This window comes from Equus quagga, chromosome 2 (assembly GCF_021613505.1).
Source record: "Equus quagga isolate Etosha38 chromosome 2, UCLA_HA_Equagga_1.0, whole genome shotgun sequence".
NCBI classification, from domain to species: domain Eukaryota; kingdom Metazoa; phylum Chordata; class Mammalia; order Perissodactyla; family Equidae; genus Equus; species Equus quagga.
In genome coordinates, this window is record NC_060268.1 from 151478124 (window position 1) to 151501330 (window position 23207).

Here is a 23207-nt window from a genome sequence, read left to right on the forward strand (position 1 = left end):
AGAACCTATGAGGCACTAAGGCAGTCCCCATTTGACAGGTAAGAAAACTCATCTGTAGTTTAGATCATTAGTAACCCACCTGAGGTTGCACCAATAGTTAAGTGGTAGAACCAAGATTCAAAGCAGAATGGCTAACAAACGCCATAAGGAAATGGCTAAACATTCCCATTCCTGGGTTTCCTCATAATTTTGACCTACAGGTTTGTTCCCTCCCCATCCCAACTTGTCCCAACTCTACACACATTATCAGGGAGTGAGCCTTGATACCTGCTTATATCTGTAGTCACCTCCCACCACTGTTGGTTCTTGATGAAACTTGCTACTCAAAGTGCGGACAGTACAGAAGCAGCATCAGCATCACCGCAGAACTGGTTAGAAGTGCAAATTCTCACCCATGCCCATCAAGTCCCATCTCTGGAACTGTGGCCTGGATACCTGGGTTCTGACCAGCTCCCCAGGAGATGCTGAGGCCAGCTCAAGATCAAGAAGCAGGGCTCTCAGAACCTCTTCCAAGCACTGCTGGTCTGGAGGCTCTCACCTGGGTCCATAACCCCACTTACTGGCATTTGAGGTTGCCACTCAAAAAGAAAAGAACTTGCCCACACTTCCCAACCCTGACTTGTCACATCCTGGAAGAGGGAAAGAAGAGAGGCCTGCCACTAACACTTCATCTAAAGCACAACTCTCTGTTCTTTTGATTCAGAATATCGTGTTTTTTTCTCATCAAGGCACTTATCACAGTTCCAAAGGACACACTTATGAGTTTGGGTCACTTGTCTGGTCTGCCCCCACGAGCGCAAGCTGCAGGGAGGCAGGAATCATGTCTGTTCTCATCATCTTTGCAGTCCAGCAACAAACAGAGTCCCCAACACATCAGAGGAGCTCATAAAGCCGTGCTGATCGAATATCAGGTGGTAACCAGAAGATGGCTGTAAGAGGAACAGGTGTCAATGTGTAAATAAATATTTCTCACCTACCTGAAAGGCTACTGAGTCTTTTCTGCTGTTCTGTGATAAGAGAAAACATACACAGTGTAAGTAAGATTTACACAGACATGGTAAGACCAATAAGTCCCGGCATAACTTGTTAGGGTCCCAAAATCTGCATCCTCACCATCCTCTGGACTCAGATGCTGTATAGTCCAGCTGAATGCAAGGGTATTCACATGGCTCCCATTATCAAAGTGTAGTGTCTCCTATCCCCCTCCCCCTAGATCCACACCAGGATTCAGGGAACTGTCACTATTTTCTAGTTGCTTACATCTTATCTCAAGAAAGATGATCTGCTCACCGAAAGAGACCCTCCCAATTCCCTGGTTTCAAGTGAGCAGGACCTTATATGACCCCAGTCTTGGTACCTTTTGAGGGAAATATAATTATAATCATAACCATGGCAGCTATGATCTCCTGAGAGCTTGCTAAATGCCAGACATTGTTTTAAGAGCTTTCACGTGTTAACACTTTCAATCTTCAGAACAACTCTGGCAACTAGGTCGGCACTGGCTGCGAGACCTCAGATAAGAGGCACAAACTATCCAAGACGACACTGAACATCAGAGCTGAGTTTAGAACATAGATTCCCCAACTCCTAGTCTATGCTTCTTTCCACCAACTCTAACCACCAGACCCCCACTGTTTCTTTTTTTCTTTTTCTTTTTTCATATTTAAAGATTTTATTTTTCCTTTTTTTCTCCCCAAAGCCCTCCGGCACACAGTTGTACATTTTTAGCTGTGGGTCCCTCTAGTTGTGGCATGCAGGATGCCACCCCAGCATGGCCCAATGAGCAGTGCCATGTCCGCGCCCAGGACTCGAACCGGTGAAGCCCTGGGCCGCCCAAGCGGAGCGCGCAAACCTAACCACTGGGGCAAGGGGCCAGCCCCACCCCCACTGTTTCTTAACATTGAAAGTCTATGAGTTTCTCACCCTCCTGGGCACTCACGAGGAGGGGAGGCCAACATCTCCTTTGGAGAGTTCTGTGTGTACGTGCTAGGGGATAAGCACAAAAATGACCTTTACCTTCCACAGCTGCTAAATATAAAGCAGCCACATAGATAAAAATAGAACACTTGCCAGCTCATGGGTGCTGTCATCATCCCCCTTGGGCACATCCCCATCCTCCCTCCGAATCAGTGTGGGCAAGAAGTAAACAGAGCAGCACAGGTGCTCACAGCCGGCGGAAGTGGCCCTATCCACCTCTGGCATGTGGACAAGGTGCACACTGAACAACAGAAGCCCAGCAGAGCTCTAGGCTCAGTTCTGCCAGTAACTTGCTGGATGACACCGATCAATCATGTCAACTCTCAGCCTCAGTTTCCTCATCTGTTAGGTCAAAGTGCTCACTGAATCTATGCTTCCCAAACTCTGATCTGGAAGCTGGAGGCAAGGCCTTCCCCAGCAGACAAAAGCAAATTTATTCAACTTAAAAGACTATATTGTTTCCACTTCTGAGGTGTGAAATGGCCTTTCTTCCATAGAATGTCACGTCATACAGATAACAGCAGTTATTTTTCAGGAGTGTTATTTAGTAAAGTTAGAAATGAGCAATCCTAGGGTAGTCCCTAGACTGCTGCATGTGACCATGAGATCCAGAAGTCTGGGAACCACCGAGCTCTCGCTCTCCAAAGGGGTCTGTGGACTGGCAGCAGTGACATGCCCTGTAAGTTGCTGAAAAATGCTGACTCTCAGCCCCACCCCTGACCTCCTGAATCTGAGGACTCCCAAGGCTTGATGCACATTAAAGACTGAGAAGCTCTGAGCTCAGGGACTCATGCACCTTTTCAGTACTGAGAGCTTTCTGATTCAAATCCTCCTTGCCAGACTGATTGTAAGTGATCTTCCCTCAGACACATGTGGATGAAAGTTCAGGAAAGTGTATGCACAACAGTCAAAGCCAGGCCAGATGCACAGGTCCCTCTGATTGTTTGCAGTAGGGGGAGCTGACTTGGAGAGAGAGGGTTATTGTCACACTGTGCCTTGGGACAGTCTAGGCAGGAAAAAAAAGGGAATCTTTTTTAGGATGACTAAACTAGAATTCCAAAAGTGGAGTAAAGTTATCATTCCCTGGGGAGACTCTGCAATAATTAAGCAATCGTTTTTACGGGTACCATCTATGAGGCAAAGCAGGGCGGCCAGGCTGGCTAAATGCCAAAGCAAAGCCAAAAACGCTCGACCTAAAGCCCACTGACAATTAGCAATCCAGGCTGGGCCAGCTGTTGCTTCCATTCTGGACTCTTCCTGCCCCACCTCCTTAGGGAACACATGGTTTGCTCTTTATGGGAAGCTGCTTTTAACTCCAAAGAACTAATGTACTTGTATCCTTTTCTGAAGGATGTGTGATTCAGGCTGCACAATTCTGATTTTTAAGCCCAAGGGCAGGACTTTGACAAAAGAGAAAGGCAAGAACCAAAGGCATTAGGGTAAACAAGAAAAATCCATTTGTTCATGGAAGAAACAAAAAGGAACTACAGGCATTTCTGTGCCCAAAGATGTCTCAGTAGGTGTCATCAGAGGGACACGGTAGAAGCAGCTGACATTACACTTGGCATTTCCCAAAAACCAAGTTGCCTTGGGAATAAATCTCATTTTTAAAGAAACTGCCTTTCTTTCTGGGAACTAACTTGCTTCTGTTTGATTGGATTTTTTTAAAAAGTGAGTCATAAAGAAGTTCATAGAAAATGAAAATTTCACTTTGTCCTGCATTACGGACACTTCCTGGGCAGAGAAAGCCACTGCCAGGATGGGCATGGGCTCTTAGACAGCTCAGTGTGGGAGCTGGGACCCTTTCTATCTTTTGAAGAACCCAGGTTCATGGGTGAAAATCAATATGGGGCCACACATATGAAAAAATAAAACTACTAAAACAACTATTTAAGATTTGAGTGGGAAGACTTTAAGGGAGAAAAAATGTTTCATTCATCTGCTTTTCAAGTTAGAAGCAGGAAATAGAAAACTCCATTTAATATGGAAAACAATTAAAAATAGACTCCAGTCCCATTTTCATCCAAGTTAACAGAGAGGGGGGAGGGGAGGAGAAAAAACTATGAAGCAGGGGAGCAGGGAGTCAAGAAAAGAAAGACTTGATCTGAGCTTTGGGCTCAGAACAAAATAATTTTTTTTTTTAAAGGTATGCTTTTTTGGTGCGGAAGATTGGCCCTGAGGTAACATCTGTTGCCAATGTTCCTCTTTTTTTTTTTCCTCCCCAAAGCCCCAGTATGTAGCTGTATATCCTAGTTGTAAGTCATTCTAGTTCTTCTGTGTGGGATGCCGCCACTGTATGGACTGATAAGTGGTGTGTAGGTCTATAACCGGGATCCCAGCCAGTGAACCCCCGGCCTGCCAAAGTAGAGCGCGTGAACTTAACCACTCTGCCACGGAGCCGGCCTCTGAACAAAATAATTAAACTTCCACTGTTCTTTGCAATCCAGACTAAAAAGACCTTTCTACGCTAGGAAACCACACACACAAAAGCTTTACATTTCACACTACAAAGGAGTTTTGTGAAGAGAAACTTTATTCCCCTACGGAATTCCCAAAAGGAAAACTTGAGATTTAGAATCGTCTTCTGGAATTTTAAAGCAGAAGGGTCAACACATACAATTATTACCTCAAAGCACTTCTGCTTCACTTACAATGCCCCTTCAGAGAAGGAGAAGAACCAACCAGAAGCAGTCAGAGAAACTAAGGAAAACAAACATGAAAATCCTCAGCAGAGCTGTTGGGGGCCACACAGTGTCAGGGGCAAATAGCCGTGTGGTCCTCAAGTCCCCAGAGGGTGTGCTGAGTGACGGCCCAGCGCAGTAACTGCTGGCAAGAATGAAGGCCGGTGAGTCATTCAGAGAAGGTTCAATAACCTCTGTTTTAGAGTACAAAAACATGTTTTCTATTTTAGAAAACTTTCCATACACTGTGTTTTATCTTTTTAATTTTGGCACTCAAAATTCTGCTTTCTAGAAAATTCATGTCAAAGAACTAAATGATTTAGAACTGTACCTAGATTTTCCCAGAAAAGCTCTGATTAAAATTCTTATGGTGAGGAATTAAGGAGCACACACTTTTTCTTTTCTGTCTTCTTTCTTTTTGGAGCTACCATCTGAAGAAAATTGCGGATACTCAAGGTGTGGAACATGCACCTCGCTAGCTTCCTTCTGCGGACACCTGACATCATCCTAAGACAGGGCTTCTGTCTGCCTGCTGTAATCGACTTTGTGGGTTGTGGGAGTGAGTAAACTGGGGCAGAGGGCCTCAGGGAAGGATGGGATTTGTGGAAATTTCCTTGGAATGGCAGAATTCTTGCCCCAGATGTCAAAGAGTAGCTATGCTGATTCCAGTGGGCCGAGGGAGTGGTGCGCTGCGAAGCTCCCTTACCTCGATTGTGTTGCAAGAGCACAATAGTGGGATTGACAATTGTCGTGGAGGGGTAGGCAGATGTTGGCTTGCTAACTGGTGCAAAGGTTTGGGAATCAGTTCCAACATGGGATGAAGAAACTTCATTTAGTAGAGGACTTGAATCCTGAAAAGAAAACAAATGTTGTAACTAACTATAAATACGTGAAACCTAGAGTTAATGCTTTTTAAAAAGAAGAAATTTAAGGTTTTACAAGGACCTTAATTATAAAAAGAAATGGCATCAATGAGACATATCATTAAATCCAGTTAGAAGTTTAATCTGGAATGCTTATGGTCTTTGTTGGTATTAGTAAGGGGAGAGAGGGAAGGTGAATGATACTGAAAGTCTCAGCAACATCATTCATTATTTTCACCTGGTAATAACTGTGGATCAACCTGGTTACTGAAAAAGCAAATTCAAATCAAAGTAGACTAACATGCAAAATTCATGCAATTCCAAATGCGATCCAAGAATGAGAGCTGGTTTAATTGGGAAAAATCAGGAAAGTTTAGTACACTTGTTTAAAGAAACATGAGACAATGTGAGAACAAGAAGCCATGATGTAAGAACAGGGAAGAGCTAAATATTGATACTCTCGGAAAGCTACTCCTATCATCTGCATCACTGAACAACCTCGCTAGCGCTTGCTTCTGAGATGTGGATATTATCCTGTCCTACTGTGACCTCTTTTCACTCCAATATTGAGGGACAAAGATCTATGAAGTAAAACTTGTGAAAATCCCAACTTCAAAAACCTGAAGACTCTGCCAGAAATACCAAAAAAATTATTACTACCAACATTATAATCTGTATGATGGGAATAATGCCAGCCTTCCTAAAGACGTGAAAATAAGACCTCGAAATGTAGTAAGGATATGTAGATAGTTTCCTCTATTATGGCTATAAATTTTACAAAGCCAGAATATCATTCTTAAAGAGTTTGAAGAATAAGACTTTGATAGTTACTCTCCAGATAAAAGTATGATTCAAAGCAATTAGTATGCTCCATCAGGGATCAACTGCTCTGTAAGCACCTGCAGGACAAGGGCTATGCCTCTCTTCCTCCTTTCCCCTTGCACCTGCACAATGCCCTGCAGACAGCAGGCTCAGTAAATGCCACATAAATGACAGGAGCCATCTACCACCAAAGGTGTTTCTGAACAACTTTTGTAGCAAGAGAACATATGCCCATCAAAAGAGAGGCAGTGACTGTCAGCACCCAGGACAGCTCCTCACACACAGTAGGGGCTTCCTACAAACACTGGCTTGCTCAGTCTGACCTTTCTGAAAGTGCCCTAATGTCGAAGCTGTTATCTATGAGCAGCAGCTCAGGGTGAATAAAACCTTTTCCCAAGACTTGAGAGGCACAATATGATCTTGTACAGAAGTGCCTCATCTCAATTTTTCACTTGTAAAGTGGAAAACAATTACACTTATCCTAATTTACTTCCAAAGTGATGTAATAAAGATAAACGACACATGAGTGAAAACTCTGCCACAGTGCACCCAAGAAATCAGGCATACAGCTCTTTAAAGTAAAAATGCCTAATGTGATGTTTGGATGGAGCATATAAGCATTAGGCACTTCACAAATTTTACTCTGTGGCACAAGTTTCATTTCTGGAACATCACATAAAAAAGGCTATTGACTAAAATAAGCTGGATCAATTAACATGAATTTTCTTCTTCCCTTTTATTCTCAAATTTCTGCCAACGAAGCAGATATCAACTAGTGGCTTGGCCACCATCCACAAGGGATTCTGCTCTTCTTGATAGTTCTCGTGCAGTGGAGAACCCAAGCAGGTTCCTTTGTCACCTCTTACTGTTACCCAAGGCCAAACCAGAAGTTATCAGGTCAAGTGGAGTCTTCCCGGGAAGTCTGTACTACACTGATCAGTCAGGTTTGGGAAATTGAGGACACAGTCCCAACTCATCTGTCCTGGCACACCTGAAACAAACTCAATATGAAAATCCAGATCTACACAAATGATAAAGGATAGGGCATACAACAGAACTAATCACAATGGTACTCTAGTGCACCAAAAATAAGACTCACGTTACCTGCTGCTCCAGAGAAACATTCTGAGCCAAAGGGAAGAATGCCTGTACCCTCCAAAACAACAGCGGCTTCTAAACTCACCTATAAGTTGAGCTGGGGTGAGGGGAGTGCATCAGGGAACAATCTAGCATTTTCCTCCAACAGGGCTGAGTTGCAAAGCTCAAAGCTAGGCTATCCAAGCCCCTGGGCCACATTTGGCCAGGTCTTTACCTAACTGCATTGTGCTGCATCTAGAGATTTGAGAAGAGGTCCCAGCCCAGAATGTAGCTGTTCTCAGCTTTGGTGTGCCTGATATCTGACTATAAATTCTCCTACAAGCCAAAAAACTGTTTCCTTCCTGCTTTCTGCATGACTGGCTTCAGTATTGAGCCATTTGAGGCAATCTTATAAGCATACCTCTTTACGCAAAGGGTTGTCAGTGAATGTTTATTTCCATCAGCCAATTGCATGACCCACCGGATCACTATATCTCAAAATGTGGTCCGCGGACCTTCAGCATCACAATCCCCCAGGATGTGTGTTACCAAGTCTGAGTCCTAGGCCCACTCAGTCAGAAACTCTAGGAGTACAACCCGGAGCTGACAATTTAAATGAGCTTCCCTGCCCCTCAGATGATCCCAGGTACACAAAGCTTGAGCACTGATAACACTACTCAGATAAATCCTCTGAGAGCAGGGGCCATGCCTTGCTCGTGGATGTTCCCACAGAATCTAGCAGGATGCCAAGAACACAGAGAAACTCATGAGTAATTGTTAATTAGCCAGTTACTTATTTTTGAGGAACTCTGGCCGCTATTTGCTCAGGTAAGTCCTCAGCAACGTAGCCAATATTTATTGGGCACTCTTTCTGTGTCAAGCACTATAACAGGACCTTTTACATACTCAGTCCCACTGCACCCCACAGCCCTGGGAAAGATCCATGTGTCCCCATTTTGTGACTCACACTGAGCTTCTTTCAGATTCTCTCAATTCCCAGGGCTCCTAGGAGAGAATAGACTGAGTACTCTGACTCAGCTTTTTCTCTAAATGCACTTGGGCTTCCCCAGCTATGATGGGGACTTATCTCTCACAGGACTGGATCCAAGGTGTCAGGTACTTTAACTTCCCATGACCACTGGGGCCACTGTTTTGCCACAAAGGCCCCTGTGAGCCACCACTCAGGGGCCCCAGCAATTTTCTGCCTTTCGAGGAAACAGTCCTAACATTTGTACAAGGCTTTTATATCCCTTTGTGCAATTAAACTTGACTCTTTTTTTTTTTTTTTAACCCAGTCTCTGCCATTGCTGTATTTAAAAGAGAGTCTGTTTACTTGCTAAATCAACAAGAGTGAATCTTTTCCTCCCCTGGAATCCCCCTGCTCCCTACTGAAGAAACTGCTGCTGGCTTTTCCACACAATTCTTTAGCTTTCCTTAGCTCTCAACATTACATTTGCTTGGTCTACAAAGAGTATAACTAACCAAAGGAAAAGCCACAGAGGTTTTCTCTGAAGGAAAACAAAGTTCTTTCAGGAAGGTGTGCATTCCAAACAGGACAGAGAGGAAGAGGGACTTAGACTTGTGAAGAGCCGTGAGAGTCCACAGACACACACGGGAGGCATGCACTCTAGTGGAAGCAAACACGATCCCAGTCATCTCACAAGCACAGTGGCAGCCAACACTTCCCTCAGAACTTAGTACTTCAGTGAGAAAGGGGTTTTTTACTGCTGGGAGCAGACATTCAGGAAAGCCATGAGGAAGGGATTCCAGCAAGCTTACGGTACTTGAAACAGCTCCCGTGAGGTCAGGCTCCGAGACTCTGTGGAGGCCCTCCGGTACTGGAGGGACCAGCGGAGGTGGTGGTGAGAAGGATGGTGGTGTCTGGCTAACGGGGGGGAAGGAGCCAGGAGTGCTGGCTGGCTGGCTGTGGTGGGGCCGCCTCTGCAGACGAGGGGGAATGAAATCATCTAGAGTCGGCAAGGTCAGAGGTGAGCCGGCAGGGGCGGTCGCCGGGACTGGGGGGCCAAGTGGCCCCAGAGATGCTGGAGGTCTGGTAGTGCCTTCTTGCCCTCTGTCAGTATTAACCAGGTAGAGAGGGACAACTATTACCTCAGGCTGGGCTGGGCTGGAGGAAGTGGCATCCTGTAGGAAATAAGGGGGTCATTACGTAAAGGGGTACGGCAGGGAAGAAGGAATTCCATATTTAAACAGTTGAGAGCGGACATGCAATGATGTACTCTGAGAAATATTTAATCGGTGCCCTTTCCTCAGAGTACATGAGACAGTCGGTGCTAGCCAGTTGGCCTGCTGACACTCTATGACACAGAGGGAACTCCATCCAAGTTTACTTTCCATCCATCTATTTTTGAATCCTTTTAACACTTTAGAGAGAGAAAAAGAGAGAATAACAGAACAGGCAGGCAGGCTGTGCTTAGCCCCAAAACCACTTGCAGAGCCTGAAAGCTTGGGAGTAAATACAATTTCTTTGGCACTTTGCTATAAAACAAACACTCCGTACCTCACCATATCATTAGTCTACGGATTCCACACTCTGACATACTTACATGTTTACAGAAAAGAGAGAGAGGGAGACACAGAGAAGATTGTGCTGAGATGTTTAGAGAGAAGAATTCGGGATTCTAGCTGCAGCAGTATTAATAAGGAAAGAGAAGGTAGGGCAGCCCAGAAAATAAATGAGCTACTAGCATGAGTTTCAAAAGAGACGGTGTAGAAGACAGACAAACATTCCTATTTCCTTGCCTTGGCTGGATAACACGGCTGGAAAAGGTAAGGTTCTTTTCTCTTCCGGTTTTCGGGATCAGAGGTAACCTGGGGGCCTAGCACAGGTGGTCTCACTGCGTCTGGGAACGAAGGCCGAGTCCCCAGGGAAGGACTCTCACCATCTTTACGGATGTCAAAGAATAGCTTGGGAGGGTCAGGAGGAGGAACAGAGAGTGGCTTTCCCTTGCCGGCTGTGCGGGAGACAATGCTGGGAGCCGGTGCTCGAGTGGCTGCAGCTTCAGAGGGAGTGCCTTTGGCTGGATCACGTGCAACACAAGAGGAGTTTTCCAATGCCACCAGGCGAATGTTATTGGATAAACAAGGTACATATAAGCTGCTGACCTTTTTTTTCCCAACCACCTCATGACGTGGGTTAGAGCTCACATTCTCACTATAAACTGTCCTGCTGGCTACATAGTGATGCTGAGGTTGGGATGAAGCACCAGGGAATGTGGAACCCAGAAGCGAGGGCCCAGGACGCATCACACCCTTGGGAGCTGATCTGGCTGCCAGAGGGGCAGAGACAGGCCGGGGTCGTGAGGGATTCTGCTGGCTGGGGGTGCCGGGTGGGACATAAGGCTTTGGTGAGCTCCGGTAGAGGGAGTCCTTATAGGGACCACAGATGGCGGGGGGCTGCCATGCAAAGCAGTCCTCTTTAGGGAGAAGTGGGTGTAGGGGAGAGAGAATCTTTAGAATTATTTTCAAGGCACAATATCAAAATGGAAAAAAAGAAAGAGGTGGGAAAATGGAAAGAAGGACGACCATTAGAAATAGCAGTGTAACATGATCTGAAGAAAAAAACAATTCTTGACATGTTTTTAAGCAAATCCTCAGCTTAGACTCCTCATGGAGTCTACATTTCTCTTCGGTGTAAAGCCAAGGACTGTATCATACTCACCTGGGAAGGTAGGACAGACTCTCCCCTACATCCAAGGAGGCTGAGCTCAGCTCAGGAGAGGCCACGTGCTAAGTCAATTTTGATACCAATCCTTGGTAGACCTGCACCCTTTTTAGACCTCCTGACTGAAGAAGGGTGCCCAAGGACCAAATGCCAGTGGAAACAGCCCTAGAGCCACCAATTTTCTCATATCTGCTTTCCTCAAAGATTTTTCTCTTTAAGTTTTCAGCTTTAAAAGTTCACTGAAACTCTTGAATGTCTTTCATTGTCTTCCCTTAGGAAATGGAGAATTGGAGGAATCATCCTTATGCGTGTTTACAGGAGACAGATGTCTTAATTGAATCACTGAGATTTAGCACTCACTTCTATAAGCATAAATTAAAGCTCACCAAGAAGAGAATGCTAAGGACTTAGAATCCACACGTGCTCTTTTCTCAGAGGAAACAATTTAATGGAACTAATTATTAGAAGGAAGACAGGCATGAGATTAAAAACATGTAGTCTCCTATTTTTGATGCACACAGAACAAACGTATCAGGCAATGAAGCACTTGATTGGCCTATCGGCTTGGACTGTGTCTGGTTTATCAAATTCCAGCCCCTTCCTCTTTCCCACCCAGCCCACCACAGGGCACAGAGAATCCTAGAGGGGAGTGATCAGCCTCAGGCTCCTGGCTTAAGCCCAAAGCTCTAGTTCCAGGTTCAGAGCCAGAAAGCTGTAATTCACATCTCATTCCCTCTCCCTCAACAGGGCTCCTAGCTCCTCCTTGAGTCTCAGAGGGGCAGAGGGCAGGAGATGGGGTAAATCTCTAGGCTGATCCTCATTTCAGTGAGAGCCATCTGTCAACCTGTGGCTGAATGGGGAATCAGACCATAAGATGAGGAAAATAAAGTTTATTTTCCTAGTGTTATAGACTGAATGTGTGTCCCCCAAAATTCATATCTTGAACCTCTAACCCCAAGTAATGGTATTTGGACGTGGAGCCCTCAGGAGGTGATTTGGGTTAGATGAGGTCCTGAGGGTGGGGTCTCTATGCTGGGATTAGTGTCCTCATAAGAAGACGTAGAGAGACCAGAGCTCTCACTTTCCACCAGGTGAGGACAGAGTGCAGAGGTGGCCGTCTACATGCCAGAAAGAGAGCTCTCACCAGGAAGTGAATTGGCTGGCACCTTGATCTTGGACTTCCCAGCCTCCAGAACTGTGAGAAATAAATGTCTGTTGTTTAATTACACCTGTAATATGGCTTACTTTGTTAAAGTAGGTAAAGCTAAGACACCTAGACTTCCTTCACTGGCCCCTATCTTCAAAGAAAGCCCAGTACTGGAATAAAACCAGAACCTTCCTCCAAATTGCACAGGTAAGGTATACTAGAGTTTGGGCAATAGCTGGTAAATAAGCTGTGATCAAAAACTAGGAGGGTACAAGGGTAGGGGTCTACTTTGGAGTTGTTTTTTATTTTATTTTGTGTGGTGTTTGGGTAGCAACTTTCCCTTCTGGAAAGGGATGTTAGCAAGGATGAATAGGTGACAAATAAAAAAGTTTTATGAGTCTGGATTAGAGTATCAACCCAGAAATAGTAAGTAACCTGTCCCTTAACAAACTCAGTTTTCAAGTAACAAATGACCTGGATGAAGGAGAAACTATCTGGGTATCCTAGGCTACCTCGATGTCATGGGCACAGGGTGCCCAGGATGGTACGAGTGGAATGTGGCCTTATGTACCAGCCAGAAACAGAGATGAAGAGCCTCTATTCAGGAGTCAGCAGGACCAAACCTTCCAGATGTACTCACTTGGTTTCAGTGAACTTAGGCTGGAGGTTGGGGCATGTTTACAGACTAAACGACGCTCTCTAGAAACAAAATGTTTGAACTAGCACGCACTAAACGGGGTAAGTTGATAATGGTTGTCAGGGAGGTAAGTAAAAGACAATTTTGAATTAGACTCTGGTGTACTTTTACTTTGAGCTCAAGTGTCCCACATGTGATTCCTTCTTGTCCAAAGATAGAATAGAAATCGGTTTCGATGAGTTTTTAACTTAATTTGGCCATGGCCATATATGGTGCCAGGGCTGCATTACATCAGGCACAAGCCTTCCCAGGGCTTTGACCCTGTAGAGAGGACGCTTCCCCAGAGTGTTGACAATGCACTCAGAGCCAAAGGCCTTCCTGTCCTGGGGCTTCTTTTAGCCCTAAAGAAGGAAGGGGACAGGCACAGTCACTTTACGTGGAAGGAACTACTTTCTGCTTTATTGTAAACACTGTAGGAACCACACAGGCAGTTGGCATTCCTCCCCAGTTGGCCACTAATGAAATTCTATTTCTCTTTTTAGAAGGCGGGGCAGTGAAAATATGGGGCTGCTTGAAGAATCTGATATGTTCCTAGTTTATACAGTTCCAGAAACTGGCAATCCTCACCTCTGCTGGGACCACCATGATGATGCTGTCAGAGAGAGGAAAGCCCTGGTTCTGTTACTGGGAATGAAGAGAGCAGGGCAGAAGGTCCAGGCTGGCAGGAGAAAAGGCAGCCTATGGGAGATCAGGAGAAAGGATTCCTCTCTGGCGCTTGAGTCTCCTGGACCCCAACTCAGTCCTTCTGAGAAAATGCTAGGCCTGCAGGGGTCTGAGAGTTTTCTTCAGCTGACATCAAGCCAGGGCAATCCCCAGCCCAGCCAGCCTTGGCTTTGTCTAAGCCAATGTGTACTGACAGCTCTGGCAACAGCTATATAGACATTTTTGCTCTCAAAAAACAAATCCAAAAGGTAATGCATGACCTAAAAGTTCTTGAAATTTGGATGGCCAATTTTACACTGAATATACAGAACAAAACCTCTATCTCAGCAATTTACCAGGTTCCCTTTAAGATGCCCCAGCAAAAGGAAAATTCTTGGATAGTGACAGATAAGAAAATACACTATTCATAGAAGATATTACAGGATGTTCACCCTTATTATGAGGCTCACCCTTATAAACTCCTTGAGGGCAATGTTTAACACCGTGATCTGAACACAAGAAACGCTCAATAAAGCTATGGTAAATAAATATGTTTAAAATGAATTTTTATTTACTTTGCATACTCTTAAAACGATCTCTTTAGAGCTGTTTACAAAGCCAGAAGAAATCAGTGAATTATCCTTTGGGCTAAGCCACTGATAGTGGAAGAGGATGTGGTTCTACACTTGCCTGGATGATCAGCACTATTTCCTATCAGGACAGAGCCAAACACATCTGTTCTTGAGATGGCTGGGAAGGAAGTGTGCCACAGACAGCGCACGAGCACACTGGGAAAGGTCTTAGAAATGGGAAAACTATGGGAAGTCATTTTCTGGACAACTGACCTCCCAAGTCCCCACATCTAAGGAGGACTTCAGGAGGCCGGACACACTTGTAGCTCCTGGTTCTGATCAGTGGCCCCGTATGCACACGACTGTACCTAGGGGAGGCAAGCTGCGGCAGGGGCGGAAAGCTTAGTGGTGCTGCTCAGCACACAAGGCAGATGATTCAGCAACCACTTCCAAGCCTGAGAGGACAAGGGTCTGCAGAGACCAAAGAAGACATCATCTGACTCGGTTTCATTTCAGGAGCCAGCACAATTTTATGTCCTCAGCAGCCAGAGGATCATCAAAGAAGGGGGGTGGGAACCAGGAAGGCATGCGGAATCCCTGGGTTCCTCGTGAGCTCCGGGAGCACTTTCACAGAAGGCAGGCACAGGGAAGTGGACCACACAAGGAATGCATTTTTGCCACATATTTCGAGCAGCACAGCTTCCTTTAAGAAAAGACTGCTCCATTCCACAGATGTGGCTCCTCTACATAAAAATACTCTTCCCAGATTGCCTGAATCAAAACAGGGTCTATTCTTTTCAGCAAAATGGCAAAGTAGCAACAGGGAGGGGAAGGAAGAAGGATCAGGAAAACAACCTAGGGGGATCCCGACTCCAACTGTACAACTTGGGGGGACCTTCTTTTGTAGGGTAAAGGAAGGTGGTTTAAGCTCTGCTGTACTGCCATTCCAACTTCTAGCTGCCTGCTCCTGGGCCATGGGATTAGGGTCCGGCCACAGCTACCTGATTGATAAGGATAGAGTTGCTGGAACTCGTATAGCCCAAGTGCAGCAAATTAATGGAATAAACACAACAGCACACTCTTCTCTTGAATGTTACACTCTAAAGAGTTTTTAACCAACAGGCTCAGAACTTTTTCCCACTTATTCAAGGCTAAATGGATTCCCTCTTTCAGAACACTGCCACATGCATTTCAAACCTAGAAAACATCAGTCCTATATTTCCAGTGCCCTGGTACAGACCAACCTCATCCCACACTTCTGCTTCCCTTGACCCCAACTTCTCCCTAACTCTGGTCCTTGTAGAGCTTTTCCACAGTGGGCCAAACGTGCGACTCTGAACCTAGTCCATTATCCAGCTGAGCAAGCTGGACATCACCCATCGAAGCTAAAAGACTCAGAAACAGGCACCACTCACCAGCTCCCATGCCACCCTTGGGCACATGCCTACCTGGGGCTTGTCGGAAGGAAGGTTGGGATGCACACTTCTGTAGCCCTTGGCAGCAAGTGAAGAGGGTTGGGCGTTTCCATTGGCATCAGCGTTAGAAGAAAGCCTCCATTCATCTGAGAGATGGAAAAAAGAAAGAGAAACTCCTCACTCACAGGGAACACTCCTTGGTCCCCCTCTGGTTTAATAAGGGTCCCTGGTGGAAGGAAGGGACAGAAAGAACTCAAGAGAAACCATACCTGCTGAGGAATTCTCTGACTCCAGAACTACGTGTGGTGCAGAAAGGATGAAAACAAGAAGAGGGGCAAGCAGAAATGGTTACATTGGCAGCAAACAAGCATGTACTGCAATAGAAAGACAAAAATCCAGCACCCCATTGCCTGACACAAAATACCCTCAGTCACGATGGCCTAATTACCATAGGAACCCACTCTAAACCATGATGTGCTCACAGGCACTGACCTTTGAAAACACAAGGCTCACATTCACAGTAATGAAGAAACAATTGTTCCTTGACATTCTTATTTTACAGACAAAAAGGCAACAGAACTCTACTGTCCAGTCCCTTCTCACTAACTCTCATTTCCCTTCTTCGAGCCTGATGTGGGCTCAGAACGACCTCTCCTCATTAGCAGCCTGGGCTAATTAACAGACCGGGAGAGGGAGAAGTAGATAAGCACTTTTTCCGTGGCTGTTGGTGCTGGGCTGGGGGGAGAACGTGATTTAAGCCCAGAGGTATCTGCTGTGATAAGGACTTTTTTTCTCCCTGCCTGCTTTTCTTCTTTCCATTAAACATGCCACATAAACATTTCAAAATCTAATCACCCTTTCTGCATTTTCATCACACGACAAGGCACGCTTGTCCTTCAGCCAGCTATCACCCTGCCCTCCCAGCCATCACCTAACATATCTGAGACCCCGAACCTCCCCTAACTTGACCCACCTGGCACCATGAGGCAACAGAGCACAGTGGTTACAAGCTCAGCTGGGAAGGCAGCTGGATCTCAACTCAAACCCTGGCTCTACCACCAAATGAGCTCTGTGACCCTGAGCAAGTTATAAGCCTCGGTTTTCCAGTCGAAAGTGGGGATAATGATATGCCTGGTTCATAAGTGTTATAAGAATTAAGTGATATAAAGCATGAGAAATGCTTAGCACGGTGCCTGGCAGAGCTCAGGAAATGTTTGCTATTTGTCATCATCTTCTGCATCATCTCTTGTTTCCATTCTCTATCCTTCACCTAGCCCAGGGGTTGGCAAACTTTTTCTACAAAGGGCCAAATAGTAAATATTTTAGGCTCTGCAGGCCACACGGTCTCAGTTGAAACTATTCAAATCTGCTGTTGTAGCACAAAAGCAGATATAGACAAAATGTAAATGAATGAGCATGGCTGTGTTCCAAAAAACCTTTATTTATGGACACTAAAATTTGAATTTCATATAATTTTCAGGTGGCATACAATATTATTCTTTTGATTTCTCTTTCAACCCTTTAAAAATATAAAAACTACTCTTAGCTCATGGGCTGTACCAAAATAGGTATGGGCCAGATCTGGCCCACAACCCTTCGTTGGTCAACCCATGATCTAGCCGATCCCTTAACTGGCGTCTTTTCCCTGGCTGCCTACTCTTGCCTTACCCTATATAGAGCTAAAGAGGGGGATAATATTCCAGCTCTCACAGCCCAAGCCTCCATTTCTATGTAGGTCCCTCAAGGACTAGAGGTGGGTTTTCCAGATGTCAAGTTTCCAGATGTCAGTGTCAAGTTAAACACCTTTCTAAGCACTAGACATTGTTAGTCACTTTTGCATCATTTTAGTATTTAACTTAGCGTACACACAAGTTTGTGAAGTAGGTAATCAAAACTTCATGGATGAGGAACAGAAAAGCCAACTGACTTGCCCAAAGTCATACAGCCAGGAAATGACACAGCAGTCAGCCAAGCTCTCCAGCATGAAGTACAGTGCTCTGTGTACCACCCACAGCCACCAGCCCCACACCAGCCACAAAGTAGAGCCTACATTCCAGGGAGGTGCTGGAAGCCAAAAGATGCTGGAGCAAAATGCAAGGCAGAGGAAAAGGTTTTGAGTGATTGGCATCCATGTATAGCAGTTTAGCTGCATCAGAATCACAAGGACAGCTTGGTAAAACTCAGACTACTGGGCCCATCCCCAGAGTTTCTGCCTTAGCAGGCGGGAGGTGGAGCCCAAGAATCTGCATTTCTAACATGATCCCAGGAGATGTGAAGGCTGATGGTCCACAGCCCACACTTGGAAAACTACTGATATAAGGTATACTTAAAAACATCCTTATTCTGGAAAACTAACTGTATCCGGTTTTGCTTATTTTTTCCCCCTCTAAGCCAGAGCACTTATAACATGTTTCAGTTGTATAGTCCTTTAGCAGGTTGCCTGTTACCTATGAATTATCCACAAAGCAGTGGCAGAAATATATTTGTCTTCTCTTCCCAACCACATAGTTGGGAAATTTACAAGACTTGAATTTTACTTCCATTACTGCAACGCACTGGCTTGTGTGACCAAAGGCAAGCTGTTAGTCACTCTAAACTTAATTTTTCTCATCTATAAAATATAATCCTTACCCAATGGACACCTCACAGGGTTGCTGAAGATCCAGAGATCAGGTATGTTAAGTATCCTAAAAGCAACCATTTTCAACACTGATGGCTGTATCCATCCAGATCCCTAGCCCAGAGATTTCTTTGTACCCAGCAGGCCCTCAAGCACCAGGTAACACATTGTGACAATGATTCTCCCTCCTCCCCTGCATCTATCACTTTTCTTATCCCATCTTCCTCTCTAAGTTATTTCTAGTCCACCTCTGTCAAGTCATTCTATCAAATTTACTAGATTTACACCTACACTAAATATCAATAGGTTCTGAACAAAGGGCTATCAATAAAGGATACAAACTTTGTACATGGATTTGCAGGCACTTTATTTTGCCTCCTCTTTGGTTCACAGTTGGGTTGGTTCTACTCAGGTGACACTGACAAACAAACGTGTCATGGAAAGTTGAGATGTATCTGTCCCTGCAAACCTCTAGGTATCATAAAGGGACTACCATTTTGGCATCAGACTGCCTAATTTGAGTCCTTGATAACTGCACGTCCTGCAGCAAGTGACTTGGCCTCATCTATGAAATGAGATACTGTGTACCTCTTTTGAGTCATAAGGACTAGATGGAAGTATCTGGCATAAAGTGTGTGCTTAGTAAAATCAGAATCCACAGCATAAGGGAAAAAATTTCCCCAGACAGAAACAAGAGTTGTTGACTTCTTCCATTTGATAAATAGCCTCAAGAACATAATATCCTTGGGGATCAACCTACTTTTACTTCTCATTCCAAGTCATTAAAACTGTTCCCCTTATCCTTCCCCAAAAAAGGCAGTTCCCAGGACCTCTCTCAGCATGCCTCTCTTCCTTATTAAAGGGGAGCTGCATTTCCGACATTCTATTATCCTTCATCTCTTACCTAGTCTTCTGAACCTTGAAGGTTGGGAGCAGCCCAAGGCCATCTGTGCCTGAGTGCAGCAGGTGAAATTTTATATACATAATCATCAATTATTAACTCTTGGTCGAGGAGACTGTCAAATGCTTCTTTCAATAAATGTTACTTCAGAGCTTGTGAGGGGGGAGGAAGGCCTTGGAAAGTTGGATCCTAGACAGGTTTTGCAGCCCTGAAGAGACCGAGCTTTTCCATAGTATAATTTACTTTGCCTTATCTTTTCCTCCATCTGTTCTTTACATACAAATCTTTTCTGGCCTGTGGCCACAGCCTCCTGATATTTTCTTTTATCTCATTCTGTACTAATTTCATTTTGGTCTATTCCAAAGTTGTTTTGCTGATCAGTTCTTCCTGTGATCTTAGGATAACTTTCATTGAGTCAGATTTGATGTATTCTGATAAAGTAAGCAAGAGTTAGAAGAGAGGTGTTAAAAGTGGGTCTAAGTGTTCCAGATCTTATTTGTGTTTTTTATTCATGCTGTGTGGTAAAGAATTTAACCTTACCTAAAAAAGTTGTCTGGCCTCTGCCATCTGGCTTCTGGGAGTTAATCTCTAAAAGCCCTTGGAATGTCACCATGATTGGAGTGTCTTTATGCCACACCAATAATGTGATTTAGGTTAGGGACTTTGAGCCATCAAGAGCTCAACCACCTAATGGACTGGTGAGTGCCATCTGTGCCACATGGGCAGTGGATAATGCTTACGTAATGCAGCCCCAACAAAAATCTGGACACAACAGCTCAGGTGAAATCCCTGGTTGGCAATACTGAGCATACTGTCACACCTCAATGCTGGGAACTAACACATCCTGGCTCCACAGAAGAGGACAACAGAAGCTCCATGCTTGGTTCTTCTCCAGACTCCACCCTATGTGCTGCTTCTTCCAACTGATTTTAATCGCATCCTCTCCCTGTAATAAACTATAACTGTGATTATAACAGCTTTCCATGAGTTCTGTGAGTCCTTCTAGCAAATTATCGAAACTAAGAGTGGTTTTTGGGATCCCCTGAACTTGCAGTTGGTGTCAGAAGTGAGGGTGTTCTCTTGTGGGGACTTTTCCCCCTCAGTTTCTTGGTTGGCCCTAATTCTCACACATGAGCTCATAAAAAGGACTCAATTAACAGGGGTAGGAAGTGTGTTTAACTGCTTCAAGGTCAATTTTATGATTTTTTTTTTTGCTATTGCCATTTATGGAGAACAAATGTGAGGAAATGAGTTGATTGCAGCTCCAAGAATCTTTATGTCCAAAGCTAACTTTGCAGTCAAGAATCAGGCGGGAAGGACTGGAGCCAAGTGGCAAAGAATTAACAAAATGCAAAGGTTGAACTGGACTTTGGCTATGAGTCAGAACAAAGGGATTGATGGTCTTCAGGCTACACCAGACAGGAAACTTGGTATCACACCCACCACCAGTTCAGGCTCCCTGTCTCCACAAGCAAAAACACCCTCACCTAGGAACACAGACGAAGTCACTCTGAATCAACAGGGCCGACACCCGGACCTGGCCAGGCAATGATATCAGGCAGCAGGGATAAGGCGATGAGGTCTCTCCCAGGAGCAGGGAGTCAACACTAAGATTACTGCAGCTCTTTCCAGATGGTTCTGATCCGAAAACCAAGGCCCACATTCATAGATTAGGAGGCTGGCCAGGAAGCCATGGTTAGGGATCCAGAGTCAAGCTACCATTTGAGGGCAGGAGCCTGGAGGGTAGGTTTAAATTGGGCAACCCCAAGGTTGCCCATCATCTGTCACTCCACCTCAGAAAACGTCTCCATCTTCCCAATATTCACTTGGATGCAGACGGCTCCCAAATCCACACACTGGACTCCAAATTTCTAAATCCCTGTTAAAAGCTTCCTTTTAGAAGTCCTTCTCATGCCAAGAAACTCAACATGTCAAAAAATGGAATGCAACTTTCCTTCACAAATCTCCCATCACCATGCAACTACCTTCACAAATCCTCCACAACCATGAGGGCCACAATTATTCTCTTAGTCAACCCGGAAAGGCACTTCCTCGTCAGCACTCCTTGAACACACTGTGTCGAGCCCTGTCATTTCACTCTTCCAAATACATCTCTACACTTGGCCCCCGCTCTTCATTCCCACTGCCACCATGTTAGGCCCAGGTCCCCATGGCCTCTAACTGAAATTATGTCAAGTCTTTAATGGGCCTCTTGACCTGCAGTAACTAGAATGGTTACCATTAAAGGGCCCCTGCTGTGTGCCTGGCTCTGTGCTAAATCTTGATACGAAACAGCTCACTGAATCCCAACAACTCTATTGTAATCATCCCCATTTTGGAGATGAGGAAACTCTCCAAGGTTGAGTAATTTGCCCACATCACAAAGAGAAGAAGAGGCAGAGCTGAGCCTCAACAGAGGACTATGTGACTCAAAAACTATACTGTCTCTCCCAGGATGAGTGAGTTGGAGCAAGGACTGGAAGTGGGGGATAGCTCTGAAACTTGGGTGTCAAGGGGCCATATAAGGGAAGAAATTAGGACACAGGCACCAGGCAGTAGTGCACGACTGGAGCTTCCAGTCCAGGCAAATGATCAGCAACTTGGAGACCTAACAGGATGAAGAAAGGTGGTGAAGTGAGGAAGTAAGTCAGAGAAGGAACAGACACAGCAGCTGGAGGACTGATGGCTATCCTCTAATTCTTTAGAGTACTTGCATTATAGAACAAGATCTTTTTTCACTCAAATTAGCTGTTAGAAATTCATAGGAGACAGAATTATTTGGGGACTAGAGAGAGCTTACTAAAGTGCTCAAATCACGACTGTAGCATAAGCCTAGAGATAGTGGGGACAAGAGTAGTATTTGCATTCTATGTTAGTGCCACACTGTAACCACCAGGGGGCACTCAAGGCTCCCTCCCCTCCACCACTCAGATTCACCAACGGAAGAAAGGCTAGGCAGTTGATAAGATCATTTTACAGGTTCATGGGCTGTAGGTATGGTCTTTCTCTTTAAATTATCCCTTAGGATTCTCTCTTCCCCAAATGTTCCCCAGCTTAGGAGCCGGATCTTCCCAGTTAGGCCTGGAGAGGTGGGATTAGGCTAGTCTTAAGAAGAAATTATTTTGCCTTCTTTCCTTAGACCCACCTTTCCTGGAGACGAAAGTGGTAAACTGCAGTGGGGCGACAGCCAGGTAGGTGTGGGTTCAGGAATATAGAGCCAAGAAGCTACTTTCAACTTGTAGTGCTGGGGGCCACTCATGCCTTCCCTGAGCCTAGGAGGAAAAAAGCCCTCTCCAGGGACCAACATTGCCAGAATGGGGCTGGCGCTCAAACCCTAGCCTGGACTCGTCCTTGGGCAACTGCCTTGGCACCTGTGACAGGCGGCTGGGACAGGACAAGTCAATCTCCAGGATGCTGGGCAATGACCACCTCCATCCTATATAATTCCATCTTATCACAACATACCACTCCCCACTGTACCAAAAGGGTTTGTGTGCCCACTTCCTTTCCTCTCTGGTCTCAAGGGAGTGGCTATCACCCCAGTTCATTTTCTACCTTCATTTCCTTCAAGAAAGAAAACTCCTGGGGCCGGCCCTGTGGCCTAGTGGTTAATTTCGGCACACTCCACTTCAGTAGCTTGAATTTGGTTCCCAGGTATGGACCTACACCACTTGTTGTCAGCCATTCCACATAGAAAACATAGGAAGACCAGTACAGACGTTAGCTCAGGGTGAATCTTCCTCAGCAAAAAAAGGGAGGGTGGGGAGGGAAGGGAAAGGGAGGGGAGGGAGGAAAGAAGGAAGGGAAGGAGGGAGGGAGGAAGGAAGGAAGGAAGAAACTTCCATCTCCTACAACAGTAGCTCTCAAACGTGGTCCTCGGACGAGCAGCATCAACATGACCTGGGAACTTGCCAGAAACGCAAAACCTTGAACCCGACCTCAAACCTACAAATGGGAATCATGAATCCTAAAAGTCTGGCCTGGGGTGGTCTTTGTCTTTCTACTTGTCTTTGGACTCAAGGTGATTCTGATGCAGCTACAGTATGGAACCACTGCCCTACGGAGTGGAGAGGGGCTGCCTCACCTTAACTAAGCTGACTGTGCCCATGGA

The 23207-nt window shown here is 45.3% G+C and overlaps 1 protein-coding gene across 36 annotated transcripts in view; it reads right to left on the minus strand.

Moving 5' to 3' along the window:
- Nucleotides 1-23207, minus strand: part of SORBS1 (sorbin and SH3 domain containing 1) — a 218827-nt gene that overhangs the window by 83393 nt on the left and 112227 nt on the right. For 23 of the 36 annotated variants that reach the window (XM_046652407.1, XM_046652420.1, XM_046652409.1 and 20 more), the window contains 6 exons: nucleotides 15845-15871; nucleotides 15609-15721; nucleotides 10181-10888; nucleotides 9200-9562; nucleotides 5365-5509; nucleotides 978-1007 (listed from right to left, as the gene is read on the minus strand). In XM_046652407.1, coding sequence (XP_046508363.1) covers nucleotides 978-1007; nucleotides 5365-5509; nucleotides 9200-9562; nucleotides 10181-10888; nucleotides 15609-15721; nucleotides 15845-15871 — 1386 coding nt within the window. The remainder of the gene's footprint in view (nucleotides 1-977; nucleotides 1008-5364; nucleotides 5510-9199; nucleotides 9563-10180; nucleotides 10889-15608; nucleotides 15722-15844; nucleotides 15872-23207) is intronic. The other 13 variants (XM_046652418.1, XM_046652415.1, XM_046652413.1 and 10 more) reach the window with 5 other exon arrangements.